Raw genomic sequence first — 15908 nt, 5'->3', positions numbered from 1 at the left:
AGAAAAAATGCACACACACGAACATGTGCACACGCACTCACACAGAAACAAGCACACATGGGCAGTTACATGTGCCAGAACACACTGGTACTTATCAACCAGCCAATCACAAAGTGTTGGTTTTTTTGTTTTGTTTTGTGTTTTTTTTCTTCTTTTTTTGTTTTGTTTTTTTTTAATGGATTTTTTAATTTTTAAATTTTTTTTTTAATTTTTTTTGTTTTTAAAGTGAGGCTCCGTCAAGTCTTCCCCTCCCACCCCCCTTTTTTCTTTTGAACCCCTCCCCTACCCCAGCCCAACATGGTAGACCTAAGGACGGAAACACACCCAGTGCAAACAAAGTTAAAAAGCTATTTTTTCAGTATATATGTTTCTTAGCAACAACTTCCGTATAACATGAAAAAGTGAAAAACTAGAAACTAATTTTTTTAATTTTTTGTGTTTAAATTTAAATGGTATGTGTACTTGCTTCACATTGTCTTTCTACGTTGGCGTTCATGATTCAAGTATTTCAAGAGTGATATGTTCTCTTTTTGGATTCATATTCCAAACGAAAAAACTGAAGTTATAGAAGGGAGGCAACTATGTGCTCAGACAGTCTGTCAATGACCCACCTTTTTTTTTTCTCTCTCTCCGTTTTCTTTTTTCCTTTTATAAATGTATTTATTGCAAGTTGAAAAAAACGAAAAGGTCAAGTTAGTGCTGCTGCTGTTCCAAAAAAGGTCACGAGGTCAGAGTTGAAAGTTCTAAGTTCAGATTGAATCCGACCCTCCTCCCAGAAGGTCTCCAGGTAGTAAGGGAGCAGGGCTACCCATTCTGTGTGGATCCTCTACACTTGGGACCCCCCACAAGCTTGAAGAATAGTTTGGGGGCCCCCACAACGAAGCGCCAGTGAGATCACCCCCACTGCTGCCGCCGCCGCCACCACTGCTCCACTGCCCAAGCCCTGTTGACCCACCAAAGAGATTCAAAGCAGGTCCAACTGGATCTGTCTGGTTCTGTCCCGTCTCCAGGGATTGCCAGCCTGCTGTGGGTGCACTTGGGGTTGCTGCAGGTGTAGGGGGCTGAGCTTGTGCCAGAAAGCGACTAACCTCTTCATCTGTGGCAAACTCAGCCAGGATGGTAGTGTTTCCCAACACACACCTAGAAGACAAGATACATGGCAAAACAAATAGCAATAATTAGAGCTGGAAGGAAAAGGCAAGGGATTCAGAAGGCATGGAAACAACACTATTAGGTGCCCAAACCAAAGGAGATATCGGCTTGCCACAAAGGAGAAAGCACATGAAGAATCACCTGTTCTCAACAGCGAAACTGACTCAAATCACAAGAAATTCCATTTTATAAGGAGACCCCTTTCCCCCCAGATAAACCAACCAATCCAGCCCCCCCCCTCAGTTGTTCTGCCTGAAACAAAACCTTTCCGAATTTAAACTAAGGTCCTGAACGTTAACACCAAGAGCAATAGGAGTGCCTATACAGTGTAGCTAAAATGGTAAATGCATGTGTCACCTTTCAAACAGAACAGAGGAAGAATGGGTTAAAAGCCTGTGAAAGTCAGGGTAAGACTAGTATAGTTCAAGTTCTCACTGAGTTTAAGCGCTTACACTACACCCCCACACACCTCCCCCAAAAGTTTTTGTTTAAAAACCTCTCACATTTCTGAAACATACCAGAGCCATAGTCAGTTCCCAAAAAGCTTGAGAACAGGAAACCTAAGATCTGCAGCTTTTTGAGTAAGCTATTTCAGATGTATCTCAGAACTACAGCAGATTGCCACACATTTGGGTTATGCATATAAGAATGATTTTCATCTGAAACAATTCACAAGCTTTTATAAAATGGCCCCAACTGTACAGTTAGGTGCATACTGGTCACAATTCCATCCTACTTGCACCTTCTTAGTTCTGTATGTGCCAGTTTGTGCCAGCAATTAAGTAACACAAACAGAAGGCATCTTTGTTTCTCTTCTTCCTCTGCCAATGAATGAGATTCCCTTCCAACCATGATACTTGAGTTTCCAAAGCACAGCACTGGACAGATGTCTTGTGCTCATGACTAATGTAGTAACAAAGAACGGACATGGGGACTGCTTACATGTGCAGTGCAGTCTGGGCCTTGGCCGCCTCCTGTTTGGTGTTGTATCGGATAAGGGCGGTGCCCTGGGTCAGGTTCAGATGGAATGTCAGCAGTGGGCCATGCTGCATGCAGATCGTCCTCAAGGTTGACCCGTCGATCTGAGGAAGAACAGCCAGGATAAAACAGATGTTTGTAACTAGTTCTCCAAGCATACTTCAATCCTAACTCCGCCTCAGTAATTAAAAAATAATCTGCTCAACAAAGGAAAGCAGGTAAAAGCAGTGGGAAGTAAGCAAAGACAACAGAATTGAATTTTCAAACAGAATCAGTATGCCTTGACCTCTGACATTTACAATGGCTTTGCTTTATAGAAAAATCTGAATTATCTTTCCTGCTCACTTGTTGCTTGAGTCCAATTGTCCTCATCTCACTGAGATTCTTACACAGTCACTATCTTATGTTGGCAGGTTTTCCAGCAATTATACACAGCTTGTACTTCTCACCATCTTAAGCCACCAGGGTCTGACCAAAGGAACCAGAAAGTCTTAGTCTTCAGCATTCTGATTTCAGCAGAATTTAGATGAACCAGCATTTAAAAGTTCTTCGCAAAATGGGAAATATCACCTCTACAATGAGGGGTTTTTTTTTAAAACTTATTTTGGTGTTTTTTTGCCTTTGTCATTTCTGAAACAGCAAGTCACAGAAACAGTCAGTGACTTTTCTGACAAACCCAGCAATGTTCATTCCTCCTGAACTAACGTCTTCACAGCAGTTGTTGCCTACATTCTTTCTGCAGCAGTAACAGCTTGTTACTTACCTCTAGCAACCGCTGTTCTCCAAGGTGTTCTGAACAAACAGATTCCATTCCTGGTATGCCACAGGAACACGCACACACGAATGGGATCCATATGTGCAGATACTTCAGCAAGCACTACTTTCTTTCTTCTACCTTCCCCCTCTCTATTATATAATACAACCTCAAATGAGGGGAAAAGGAAGTTGTGTGCAGGTACAAATACGGACAAAGTTAAAAAAAGAGAAACTTGAAATGAAGATACCGTCCCTGAATCCACCCTAATCTTTACGCTTCCTTCTCTCTAGTGTACTGACCCACAACAGAGGATTTGTTATGGAAGAGACAACTATAATCTGATTCTTTCTCTTTTCCATTAAAACAATAGCCTCCAAAATATATTCTTCTTCCATTCAATGATTCTTAAAGCAGTATTAAACTACCTTGCACAAGGGAGACTTAGAACTGTGCCTCTTCATCACACCACTGCTGTTTCCTTCACTTCAAGGAAAACAGTCTTTTCTATGAAACGAGCACAGTTTGCCATTTTGGGTGATCTGAAGGAGACCTTAGTTTTTTCTTTCACATTGATGTTTTCTTAGACTCCAGTAGAAGCATGGTAAAATCTCCTGCTGCACAGGGGACTCACTGTCTAGACCTCAGGGAGCTGCTGATAATCATACAGACTTTTCCAAAGCCTTAAATACAGACTAATTGGGATTGCTGAAATTAGGATCTCCACAGACTCATTCTGAATGGAAGCAAGCTATGAGAATACTTGCAGGAATAACCTAACTAGACTGGTTTTGGCAGGAGTGCTGGAAACATTCTGTGGTTTCACTATGGAAACACCAAAGTGAAAACTGGCATTTACACCAGCTTTCTTACTGACAACGTCCCAAAGAGCAGTCTCCTTAACAGCTATAAAGCATTCTACACTATGGTCATGTAACTTCTCCTCACTTCTAAGAAAAATCTTTGTTCCATTAATTTTCTTGAAACTCCAGGTAATGAACGGTTATGAGAGTCATGTAGCAAAACCTTAATGTCTGAAAAGTTAGCCGAAGAGATTACAACAGAAAAATGACTGCAGCCCGGTTTAGTAGAAACACATCTTGCATATACTGACAAATCTGATGTTGTTAAGATTTTATTCAAAGAGAAGCAACTGAAGAATCCACAAATATGTATCTCAGTAAAGCAAACAAGTTCCCAGAGACAACAACAGAAAATACCTGTGGAGTGAGATTGTGAAGAACCAGCCAGTAGCTAGGACGAACTGAGCCACCGTCACTCCAAGTAGATGCTGCAAATTAGGAGAGACAGCAATCAAGACAGATTTGATACAAAGAAAACAATTTTTCTTTACATTCAGGTCTTTCAGTCTCAGACAATTCAGCATTATCAGCACTGCTAACACATAAAAGCCTGACCTTCAGTCCCGAAAACAAAACCATATCTTTCCTCACATTTCACATCAAGGTCCACTTTTCACTAGAGTTTATCTTTGAGGAATTTCCCACCCACAGAAAGCATTTAGTTGTGAAAGGCCCCATGCAATAGGTTTTCCCTCCTGGCAGCTCTCAGTGCTCTTCACTCATTCCCTGCAGAAGGACTCAGGATTCCACACACCACCCCCACCCATCCCCAATCCCAATTACTGACAGCAAATTTCTATTGCAAGTAGTAACTTTTTTTTTTTCCTTTTACCAGACAACTGCAACTTTCTTTCCTCCAAACCATTAGTGCCGTAAAACGTACACTCCTCAGGTCTGATCAATGGTGCTATCAGTTGATTCTTCTCACCAGAGGCAAGCCTTGAGTCCTGTGCCCCCCAGCCCCTGACCGATCGGGGTGCTGTGCTGTTCCATGGAGATGATGGTTTGGGGTTGGTCAGGCCAGGAGGCGGGCGGGGCAGCCCTGTAGTGTTCCTTGAGGAAATATGGTTTTTCCACATCTTGTTGGAGAGATGAGTGGGATTGTGTCCTATGGGATCTGGGGACCATGTTGATTTGTAATCACTGAATTTTGCTAAAAGATTAAATAAATTGTACGTATTAGAGAAACTTACGAGAGTCAAGTAGCTTTTAACTGTACTATCACTGTAAATCCTTTGACCACATTTATATCCGAGACAAGCACAAAGCACAGAACCACATAATAGTTAATTCACCACAGCAAAACAAGCCATGCTACATTGTAAGTTAATCTTTCCTTATTTTACATATGCTCACAAAAAATATCCCTAGATCATTTATGATAATGTAACCAGTCGCAGTATGTTCAGTCATTAATAAGATGAACAGCAACTTCTTTGTCCACACTACATTTGAGAACCTAAGAATTTCTTACAAGTTTTGGCACTACTGACCTTTAATGAAACTGAACCTTCTTCAGCACAAAAACTTGCAGAGAACTGAAATGAATATTTACCACTCAGTCTACAAAGCTAATGCTACCTCCTAAAGATGTCCTCCCATAATATTAAACTCTCTCATGAATCACAGATTTCCTACAGAGCTGACACAACAGTAACATGTAAAGAAGGCCATTTAGCTGTGTAGCAGCTGGACTTCTGAATAATCTTGATAGTGCATATTCATTTTTTTTACTAGGAAGCATTGCCAAATGCCTGTAAGAAGTTAAGACCAATAGTGGATACCACTAACACATTTCAACAACCCTTTATAGAAGAGTCCACTGAAAGAGGAAAATTAACACACTCCCCAGAACACCACTATAGGTCATAAATATTTGGGAGCTCTTCCTAAATAATTTTTCGCTAAGAACGTAGACTGCTAATTCTCCCACACCTGACAACAAGGGACATGGATCACCCAGTAGACCGAACCAAAAGTCAAAATTGCTTGAATAATTCCTTTTCCCCTTGTTCTGCAATGAGAACCAGCAAACAGACAAAGCAATCTGGCCGAAAAGGCACTTGTGTCATGAATTATCTTAACTGGAACTCATATGTGCGTGTGTGCAAACATATGTATTAAGCTCTATTAACTAACAAAAGGTAGTAAATTGCTTATTTGAAACAAAGGGTAAAAATCCAGGTTTATAATAAGGCAGGGTGTCACAAAAGAATACATTTAGAACTGAAGACCATAAAGCTTTCAGCAAGTAAAAGCATGCTTCATTTAACAGCTGGATCACTATATTTCCACGACAGTAACTGCAAATAGCAAGCGGGTTTCAAGCACTAACCTATGAAAGTATATGGAAGTGCTTAAAAACCTGATTTCACTAGACTCAGTTTGTTTTACAGATATGTGAATTCTAAGTCCCTAATTCCGATGACCCGCTTTCTGGCTGTAAAATGCTGGTGTGTAGTTTAACAAGATGAGCAGAAGATGGTATATAAGCCAGGCAGTGGTCTGCTTTCCTCAATTCAACTATCACTTCAATAATTTTTTATCTTTTGCATCTTTAAGTGCTAGACAAAAATTAGGCAGAGTTAAGAAGCTGTAACATGCCACTCCTTTCCCCAGGCTATGAAAGAGAAATCTTTTCTGTCACTGGAATGCTGCATACACAGATATTGCTTCAAACCAAAGTCACCCCACAAACTGGCAGCAGGGACACTGTTTTTCTCAAGGGCTAAATAGGATTTCACACACATTTTGTGAAAATGCTGAGATAACATACGAACGCAGCTTTTATTCACCAAGGTGGAAAAAAAAAAAAGCTTGGGCCAGATGCAGCTCTCAGCTATGTTTGTCACTTCTGCTATTTACACACAATTCTTCAGTTTTAAGTAGTTGTCAAGACCATGACATCTCAAGAGAAAACTCTGGCATTTGTGAGAAGTTCAGAAGACAAATGTTTTGTCTGGAGCAAGTATTTCCAGCATCCCACTCAGAAGTGTGTGCAGAAACCCTTTTTCACAGGAAAGCTTTGGAGACCTTCTTACCAAGGATCTGAGGCAGATATCTAAATTACTCTTTACAGGCCAATCACCACTAAAAGCCCGAGGACTAAAAGCCCTCTGTCTCTCTCCAGGTTTCAGCGAATGAGTGCTATAAAAGGTGAAGCAAAACTGTTCCCTTCACAGCACTCCAACATTCTGACGTTAAAATGAATCAAATCACCCACCTCGTTACTCTAATTCCTTAACTCATACATACAGGAGCAGCTATGTTTAAAAAATTATGGCAGTCCCCCAACCCCTTACACATGTCAAGACACTGTGCATGTGCAGTTTTTTGTTTTGTTTGGTTTTTTTTTTTTTCTCCTTTTGCATCTGCTGCTCACTGCTACCCTATTTTTTAACTTGCACAACTAAGAATTTTGTATGGGGGTGGGAAGCATGGCAGTGGATCTTAGCCTAGTTTTTAAAGCAACTACAACAGAGTATTTTATCATCAGGAGGAAAACAATCTCACCAGTCACTCAAAATTTGAGTTCCTCAGAAATTACTGAAAGACTAAATATTCAACGCGGAACAAGAATGAGAAACTACTGAATAAGTGGAAAATGCATTGTCCAGGTTAAGTTTTGGAGCCCGCATACCTGAAGTGCTATGAACGTTGGTGAAGGAATTGTCAGAGGCACTGTAGGGCCAGGCACCAGGTGAAGGCAGCGAGGTGTTGAGGGAAGAATTAGACCCTATCAAAGAGAAAAGGAAAGAGAAAGAGTAGGCCAACTTCACAGAGTTTGTGTAATACTGTTAAACCTCAAGAAACCAACAATTTGTAACAATGCCACGCTTTCGCGTGATACACAGCTACAGTGCAAAGGCACACTGGCTTCCTTCTCAGTCAAATCCAATAGACATTATTCTATCTATTATATAATTCAATAGACATTATTCCTGTTATGACAGGAACATCAGAACCACTTAAATAATCACGTACCAGTTGTTCACTGTTTTACCTGTGGTGTTGTCCCGCAGAAGTTGGTGGTCAGTATCTACAATGGGAGATGTGGCTGTCCCCCCCAGCACACTTCCAGGGGTCACATAGGGGTCAGATTCAGGGTCAATGTTTTGTATACCTTTCCATGGCACTCCTGGTTGGAACTCTGGGTCAGGAGGGAAAAAGGAATTAGATTCAAACAGGGAAATGTCATTTACTGGAAGTAATTGTTGAAGATATTTTAGGATGGTAAATATTTGTCTTCTACACTGCTCCTCAGAAAAATCCCAGACTTTTTTAATGAAAAGCTGTTTCACATTTCCTCCCACAGCACTATCTCTAGTGTCTGAATACAAATCTACACTATGAAAAGTGCTGCAAGTGCATACAGCATTCCTTACACTATTCCTGTTTTACTACATTCAGATTAGGCTTCAACAGTTTTACCCTTCCTTAATAAATTATATATTTTTTAAGATATGTAAGATTAGATTATATATTATAACATTAGATTCTGCATAAATACTTCATGTGTCTGCAGAAGCCTTTCTCAAGGAAAGGCTACCTACCTGAAGAGTTTGTAAACAGAACATCTGATACTTCACATTAAGTACACACATACTTTCTACATTACTTATCAATACTGAAGTAACACTAAGGTGAGATGCCTTGTGGTAAAAGCAATATATATGCTCATTAACATTCTTCATGCTTCACAATGAGATGGTATAGCTCCAGGCATGCCAGATTTTTAAGACAAGAAGATGAGTTTCGGAAAGTATGAACATAGAAAAACTCCAGTTACCAGTGCTGTGGTCAATTTGGGAAGCAGTTGTAAGAAAACAGAACTGCCAAACACAGAAACAAATAAAAGCGTGAAGAGTGCCAAGGTGGGAGATTCATTCCTTGTAAATACAAGTCCAGGAAATGGAATGATATCTTTACTCCCAACCTGAAGTTTTGAAATAATTAATGACAGAGTATTTTTGTGTAATTAAAAATCCATGGTTAAAAGTGGGATCCAGGATGTGCTCTCTGGAACGAAACCATGTAGGGTGAGCCTGGCATGGAAGGGTTCATTTCAGTCACCTTTGTAACGAAGCACAGTCAAGACTATGACTTTCACAGACAAATACAGCAGAAAATGGGATACTATTGGTTCAAACAATTGGCACAGCAAGGGCAGTATTAGATTGTGGTAATGCGCTGGCAGGAGAATCTCAGAGAAGACAGATGAACTGCCACACTGGGTCAGAACTGTGGTCCATCCAGCCCAGCATTCTGCTAACAGTGGTATGAGAGATACCATTTAGGGCCAGAACACAAACCTGGGCACTACCTGCAGGCTGCTGCCCTCATACTCTCCCAGCATTCATAGCCCTTCTACCTAGGATGCCAGAAAAACCCTCTATCTGCTAGTATCTGCTTGTGAAATTGTTTTTTTCCATCAGTTTATCCAATCAGTTTCAACTGGCTAGTATGACCTGTCTTCAGAAGCTCCAAAAGCAACACATTCCAGAAGTTAACCACTCCCGAAATGGAAAAAAAAAAAGCTCTCATCTACTTAAAATTTATATCCTCTTAAGTTCAGCATTTGCACCATGGTTCTAGTGTTTCAAGACTCACAGAATTACAATTTTGTGTTTATCCTGTTCACTGCCTTCATGATTTTGTAAACCTCAGTCACATCTCCTGATCTTTAGTAACTCAACAAAATGACCTAGGATATCCAGGTATCAATGTTTCTAACAGTATCAGAAATCAGCATTGCATCAAGGAAGGAATCTGCTCAGCTACGGCCAAAATATTGCAGTCCTCTGACAAACAGGATCATCTTATGCTTAAGGAACAAGCTACGCAGCTCTTGGGTCTAGTCAAAAGATCTTCTCTGTTCTGAGATAAAGAATCCACGAACACCTGTTAGGATCTGGAAATTAGAACTCGTTTGCCAAAAAAAAAAAACTAAGTCGCCTTTGTAAAAATTTCTGAGAATAGGTGAGACTGAAAATTAAGTGCATAGCAAGCTTTCATCTTAAAGTTAAGAATATTCAAACAAGGCTCCAAAGATCAGGCGCACTGTATATAAACACATTCACTCATCGATGTAATCCTGGTCTGGAGAAGAGTTTTCCCTGAATTTCAGCATACTGACAGATTTCCAAACCTTTCTCTGGGACTGACAGTTATTCTCATGCACATTCACCAACTCTTACTACAGAAATGCTCTTTTATCTCTAGATAGTAAAGAAAACATGAAGTGCATTTCTTCACTGATATTTGCAAGGTCCTCTCAAAAGTTCAAAAGTAAGATTCACAGGAAAACCATGACAGACACATCCAGGCCTGGAGTTTATGACTGAACTGCTCTTGAATGGGAAAGTTACAGTCTAGTAGTACCTAGATATGCAAGTCTGTGTGACATAACCAAGAGACATAGATCTCACCAATGCAGCAAAACTTGCTCTCACCTCCAACTGTGATATCAGTTTGATTGGGCATCACTTCATTTTTCTTTGTGCTGAACAACACTGCTCTCTTGAACAGCAGAATTTGTGCAGCAGATGGCATTTAGGACGAAAATGTGAAAGGTGTAGTCAGGGTGAATGCTGAGTGACCACTGTATTCATTCAAAGGAAAAATGCACCTATTTCGGGAGGTCTTCTCTTGTAAACTCACTTCCATTAACAACTTATTTTCCAACATTAGGAAGAAAAATTGTATCTCCATGTCAAGAACTGACAGTGGGCCTCATCTACAAGCTTGCAGAGAAAAAGGACGTACAGTGTAAAATCATTTTGGGTCTTTACTCGGTGGTGTTGATTGGGTAGATCATGATTTCAGCTAAGTTTTCCTTCTCAAGCCAATAAGCTAAAGCGGCTATGAGACCGCTTAAGTGGCTGATGGTTATGGGATGGTAATACTTGTCCCAGTTGTCTATGGACCTCATAAGAGGTGATACAGCAATAATTGCATAACAGCTACATGCCAAAACCCATGATCTGTTACGTGACATCTGCAATCACAGTCACAGGCTATTCACTCACACAAGAAATTAGGGATGGCACGACCCCATTGAGAGTTTATGTTCAGAATTTGTGAATCCCAGCTATCCTCTCACAGTGGTGAGGCACTCAGCAACAGCAAACATTTTACTTAATGACAGTGGGACTGCAGGTATCACTAAGGAAGCTCTACGATACCAGTGAAAGGCAAAGAGCAGCTATTCAGGTTCTCGCTTCTGTAACAGCCTTCTGGTACCAAGAATCTTTCCAAAGCCAGTGGCTGCTCTAAAACCTGGAAACACAGCAGAGCTGATCCTCACATCCCTCTCCTAACATTCCAAGCAGTACTGTGTTTCTCAGTATTACGCAGGGTAATGGTGCCTAAAGAAACAAGTTCAGCAACAATCAGTCTATGAGAGGTCATGGAAAAAACTAAACTTCAGAGGTTTCTGGCATTATGAACAGTAACTCCAAGTCAAGAAGCTCAGTACTTAAAAATCAGCCTGACAGAAACATAATGCAAATACACCTCTACAGAGAGCAGTCAGTGGTAGGAAATGTTGTGGGTTTGCAGATGTTCTTGAGATAACTAATTCTTTAACTCTGTTAGCTCATCAGAAAACATCTTCTTGCCAGAGTTAGACACTGAGGGGTTCCCACATAAAAAGCTTTAACTCCTTTTGGTAGGTTTCCTGCAGTTGTATCTGTCAGACAGAGTCCTAGACTTTCTCACACAAGGTCTGTGCTACTGGTTTACCCAAGAGATGCAGCTGCACCTTTACTTTTTTGTGCTTGAGGGGATACATAGCAGAGGATTTGCAGTTAGGAATGTTTTCCTGGAATGTAAGAGTCTTCTAGGCAGAGAAAAACATCACAGCATCCACTATTTGCTGAACAGCACTGGTGATTAATCCACGCAACTTCAAGGACATCACTCTGTGTTTAGTGAATGTTTCATATAGAAAATTATGTGTGTGTTCAAATACATATGTATTTTTCCTAGGTAGTTGAGTTTTCTATCGGAAAGATAAAATTCTGCCAGTGAAATTCTAGACAACTTAAAGAATGTGCTACTTGCTGTAAGCCAAAAATCAAGAAATTTCTATTCAAGCCACAAGACTGCTGAACAGTACTGAAACATGGCAACACTCTTCTGTCCTTTATGTGACACTAGCAAAGGTGAACCACAACAGTGCAGCACACACATTGTACCAATACTGCTGTCAAAAGAGACCTTGTTTACAAGTATGATCCATTGCAGACCACAACTGCTAGAAGTAGTTCATGCTATATAAAAATACAGAAGGTCAAGACAAGAAAATCCTGTTCCCACCACCACAAAAAACAAGCTTTCACATCTTTTACTTTCTGATTCCATGCTATCCATTAGAATTTTTACATCCCTTGTCGGCCAAACACAATGCAAATAAGGAATCCACACAAGAGGAGGGAGCTGGTATTGTGTATTCTATGAATAAGTGTTCTCACGAAAATTTCTGTAAGTGTAAATTCACCAGAATACAGAAGATAAGCGTTCACCTAACAAAACACAAATACTACTTGGGCGATTTAGCAGTTAGTTCATATTTAGCCCAGCAATTTTTTACTGGAAATTCAACATTTATGTTCTAATGTAAAGTGGAAGAAATACAGAAAATGAGATTTTCCTGATGAGGTGGTTATTTAAAAAGTACGATGAGGAAAGGTCCCAGCGCACCAACCCTAAAGCTAGGACAAAACCTCTGCCCTTATATAATACCTGGAGGCCAGCTGGCATTGCTGGATTTGCTTCCGATCTTGTTCGTTGGTGGAGATTTGGCAGGTAACCAACTATCACCAGCAGGGCCTGCATGGCCACTTAGCGAGTCGCCCTGAATTATGTCAAACTGGTTGTAGGGCGATCCTCCACGAGCCTTCCCAGGGGGTACTATTGCACCTGAAGCATTAAAAAGATACATTTACACTCAGGAAAGGTTGGGATGTTTATGAGCATGGTATACTAAAACAAAAAAATGCATAAATAGAAGATGCACACTGCTGAGGTAAGACATTCACTAACTTGAAGCATAATTTCATCTGAGCTATTTCACCTCTGGCAAGATGATATTGCTAGGGCGTTCCCAAAATAGCCAGTCCCATTCTCACCATTTTTGTGCATATTGGCATCTTGCGAAGCCACAGAGGGTAGCCCTTCCATCATAGTCCACTGCTTAAAGCGGGATTCTGTTCCAGCCTCTTTCCCTCCCACAATGCCATAATCCATGCCACTTGAGCCAAAGCCTGTGAAACAAACAAAAGTCCATTGTCACTTGCTCTTTTTACTTTGAATATCTTCAAACAGGGAGTTGCTGTGATCATAAGAAAGGTGAAAAAAAACAACAGCAGCAAATGAAATGTTCAAGAGTGAACTTCCAAGTAAGCCTGTTAGGTCAGTATGCCACCAAGATACTCTCTGTTATTAGGTTTGTCATCTTCAGATATAATGAAAAATAATGCAATTTGATCAAGAGTTGACACTTCTCGTAACCTTTGCTCTAGTGCTTATAGAGAAATTATTCATATCTAGACCCAGACATAACTGGCTAACATTGTAACGTAATTACCATATTAATATGGTAGCTATAGGCAATGCGCCAAATCTCTTTCCACAGAGCACTTACCGGAACCATATCCAGGTATTTGCCCTTTGGTCTGTAAATCTGAGAGACCCACATTCAAAGGATTGGGTACCATGCTGTCTAAATGTGGCTTAGGCCCAACAGGGTGGGATGGTGAATGCTTCATGCCAGGCTGCCTCTGCTGCTGCTGCTGGAGGGCACTGACCATACGAGCAATCTGCAAATGAAAAGACAAAAATGGGGATAAACGGGGATCCTATACTGTAACCAGAATTCCACTAAACATGAAGAAATAGCAACTTGAAACAGATCCAAAGGACCTCGCTCTCTGAAAAGTGCAATCTGAAGTGAGTGCAAACTGAAGAGAGCAGACAACATTACTAAAGCCAGTGCTGCCTTTGCTGCAGACTGCATTTTCCCAGTGCACTTTATACTTCACATGATTGACAAAACCAATGCCACACCTGTTGCTCCTGCTGTTGTCGCACAGCTTGAGATAACTTCCTCTGGCTCTGTAACAGTTGCTGCTGCTGCTGCTGCTGGAGGAGGAGCTGACATGCCTACAAGATAAGTGGGGGTGGGAAGAGTGAAAATACAGAGCTCATCAAGTGAAATACAATTGCCAGGAGCAAGTCACTAGTTCATGCTTTGCTCAGAACTTAGGTAAACTGTTTCTCATTCAACACACTCAAATAAAATGACAATGAATGCATTAAAAGAAAACTATATCCTTCACTTGTTTCTAATTTAACATCATGCAACAGTATTATTAGTACCTGCTTTACTACCATCACTACAAGTCTGAAGAAAACTTCATTGAAAAATCAACAAACAACCACTTTCTGTACAAAGACATTGCTTAGAATCGTTGCTAACCCACTGCAACAGTCACAATAATTACACAGGCCTGTTTAATTTATCTGCTGCACTCTGACAGGGCTCTATTTTCCTGTACAAACAGGGAATACTCATACAAAAATAACATAAGATCAGTAGAACAAAACAGAATTAGAACAAACATAAGAAAACTTTCAGCAGACAATGTGTAAACAGACATTCTCACAAGATTACTAGCTACTTACTAATTGAAACTGGGGAATCTGTGGAAGCTGGCTCAGCATGGCAATCTGTTGTGGAGAAAGCTGGGGGCCCATATTGAAAAGACCAGGATTCAAGCCACTGTTGGGAAACTGTTTGAGCATGGAGGCCGAAACCTGCATCGAAATCAGTTACATATCATCAAGAAATGCACTGCTATGACAAAAGATGACAAAGTAGAAGTATTTCTATAAAGGAATAGGTACGACACCCATCTTAAATGGTGTTCTGGGAAAGACATTACAGATTTATTAACACATCACATTCAAACATGCACAATCTATGACTTGAGCAGAGTGAATACCTCACTTGATCGACACTATACAGTATTACACATGCAGATGCAGACACACACACACAAAGGTTCCTCCCCCAGCCAATCAGTTGCTAAAGACTGCACTAAATTAAAATGCTGATATATATGCAGCTAACCAGTAATCACAGTACTACATTATCACATTAAAAATGTACTGCTTGACAAGGGAAAAAGAAAGGCATTCAGGGAGTCACTGGAGCAAAGAAACAGTGCCTCACAGAAAGAGTTAATCTCTTTGTATGCTGAATAAGCTATAGTAAAAGACAGGAGTAGGTGGAGAAGAATCCGCCCATGTCTCCCTGCATTATTTGAGAGTTACACAAGTCGAATTGAAGAGAATCTCTGAAAGTCTTCACCAAGTCCAAAGCACAAGGTAAACTTGTGCATTTGGAGACCCTGAGGTCTTAGAGCTCTGCCATGCAAACACAACATGTAGCCCTTCATCAGGCCTCTCCTTTCATGGGGGCAGGAAGCACAGCACAAGACTGCTTGAAAAAAACCTAAGCAACCTGTCACACTTCAGAAAAACCTTCAGCCTTCACTTTTTGATGTTTCTAAAATACTTTTCAGAATCCTATGTAAGACACAGGATTCCCGAAATCCACTTTGAGCTTTAAAAATAGTGGTAGCAAGCATTTACCATCAACTGCCTTGGAATAAGATATAAGGCTAATCCTTCTGCACTGAGTTTTAAGCACTTTCAACTATGAATTTTAATTTTTCATCTTATCTAAGTTTTGGATTTCTTAACATCAAGTCAAGACTAAGACAGATGTATAAGTAACCTCAGTGATGTGCTCTGAAGGCTGTAGCTCTACTTTTTACAAGTAACCAGTTACTATAAATTCCTTACCTGGGGAGAAAGAAATTGGGGAGGCACTTGCGCCCGGATATTGGGGGAAGGATTTAGTGGCTGCACTGGTGTGTGCATGCCCCTCGATTGTGCTGTGCTGTTTCCAAACAAACCATGATTGCCACCCTATAAAATTAAAGCAGTAGTGAGAAGATGAATCTTTCAGGATAATGGATTTCTATGCTATTAACTACATACCAGTAACAACGAGGCAAGTACATAGAGTACCCTTAGAATTACTGAGATGTTGGCCCTAAGTCAGCAGTATTCTACCTGGGTTAAAACTGCTG

General features: G+C 40.5%; 1 protein-coding gene across 19 annotated transcripts in view; it reads right to left on the bottom strand.

The window, feature by feature from the left end:
* Nucleotides 1-304: 304 nt before the first annotated feature.
* The window catches only part of TNRC6B (trinucleotide repeat containing adaptor 6B), a 141679-nt gene continuing 126075 nt past the window's right edge, over nucleotides 305-15908 (bottom strand). For 14 of the 19 annotated variants that reach the window (XM_075429293.1, XM_075429290.1, XM_075429307.1 and 11 more), the window contains 12 exons: nucleotides 15619-15744; nucleotides 14434-14565; nucleotides 13816-13911; nucleotides 13394-13568; nucleotides 12879-13013; nucleotides 12493-12669; nucleotides 7751-7897; nucleotides 7388-7483; nucleotides 4580-4900; nucleotides 4105-4175; nucleotides 2095-2234; nucleotides 305-1140 (listed from right to left, as the gene is read on the bottom strand). In XM_075429293.1, coding sequence (XP_075285408.1) covers nucleotides 750-1140; nucleotides 2095-2234; nucleotides 4105-4175; nucleotides 4580-4900; nucleotides 7388-7483; nucleotides 7751-7897; nucleotides 12493-12669; nucleotides 12879-13013; nucleotides 13394-13568; nucleotides 13816-13911; nucleotides 14434-14565; nucleotides 15619-15744 — 2007 coding nt within the window. In that variant the 3' untranslated portion in view covers nucleotides 305-749. The remainder of the gene's footprint in view (nucleotides 1141-2094; nucleotides 2235-4104; nucleotides 4176-4579; nucleotides 4901-7387; nucleotides 7484-7750; nucleotides 7898-12492; nucleotides 12670-12878; nucleotides 13014-13393; nucleotides 13569-13815; nucleotides 13912-14433; nucleotides 14566-15618; nucleotides 15745-15908) is intronic. The other 5 variants (XM_075429298.1, XM_075429308.1, XM_075429310.1 and 2 more) reach the window with 3 other exon arrangements.

This window comes from Opisthocomus hoazin, chromosome 8, assembly GCF_030867145.1.
Source record: "Opisthocomus hoazin isolate bOpiHoa1 chromosome 8, bOpiHoa1.hap1, whole genome shotgun sequence".
Classification (NCBI taxonomy): Eukaryota; Metazoa; Chordata; class Aves; order Opisthocomiformes; family Opisthocomidae; genus Opisthocomus; species Opisthocomus hoazin.
The sequence above is the reverse complement of the archived record's forward strand: the minus strand, read 5'-3'. Positions and strand labels throughout refer to the sequence as shown.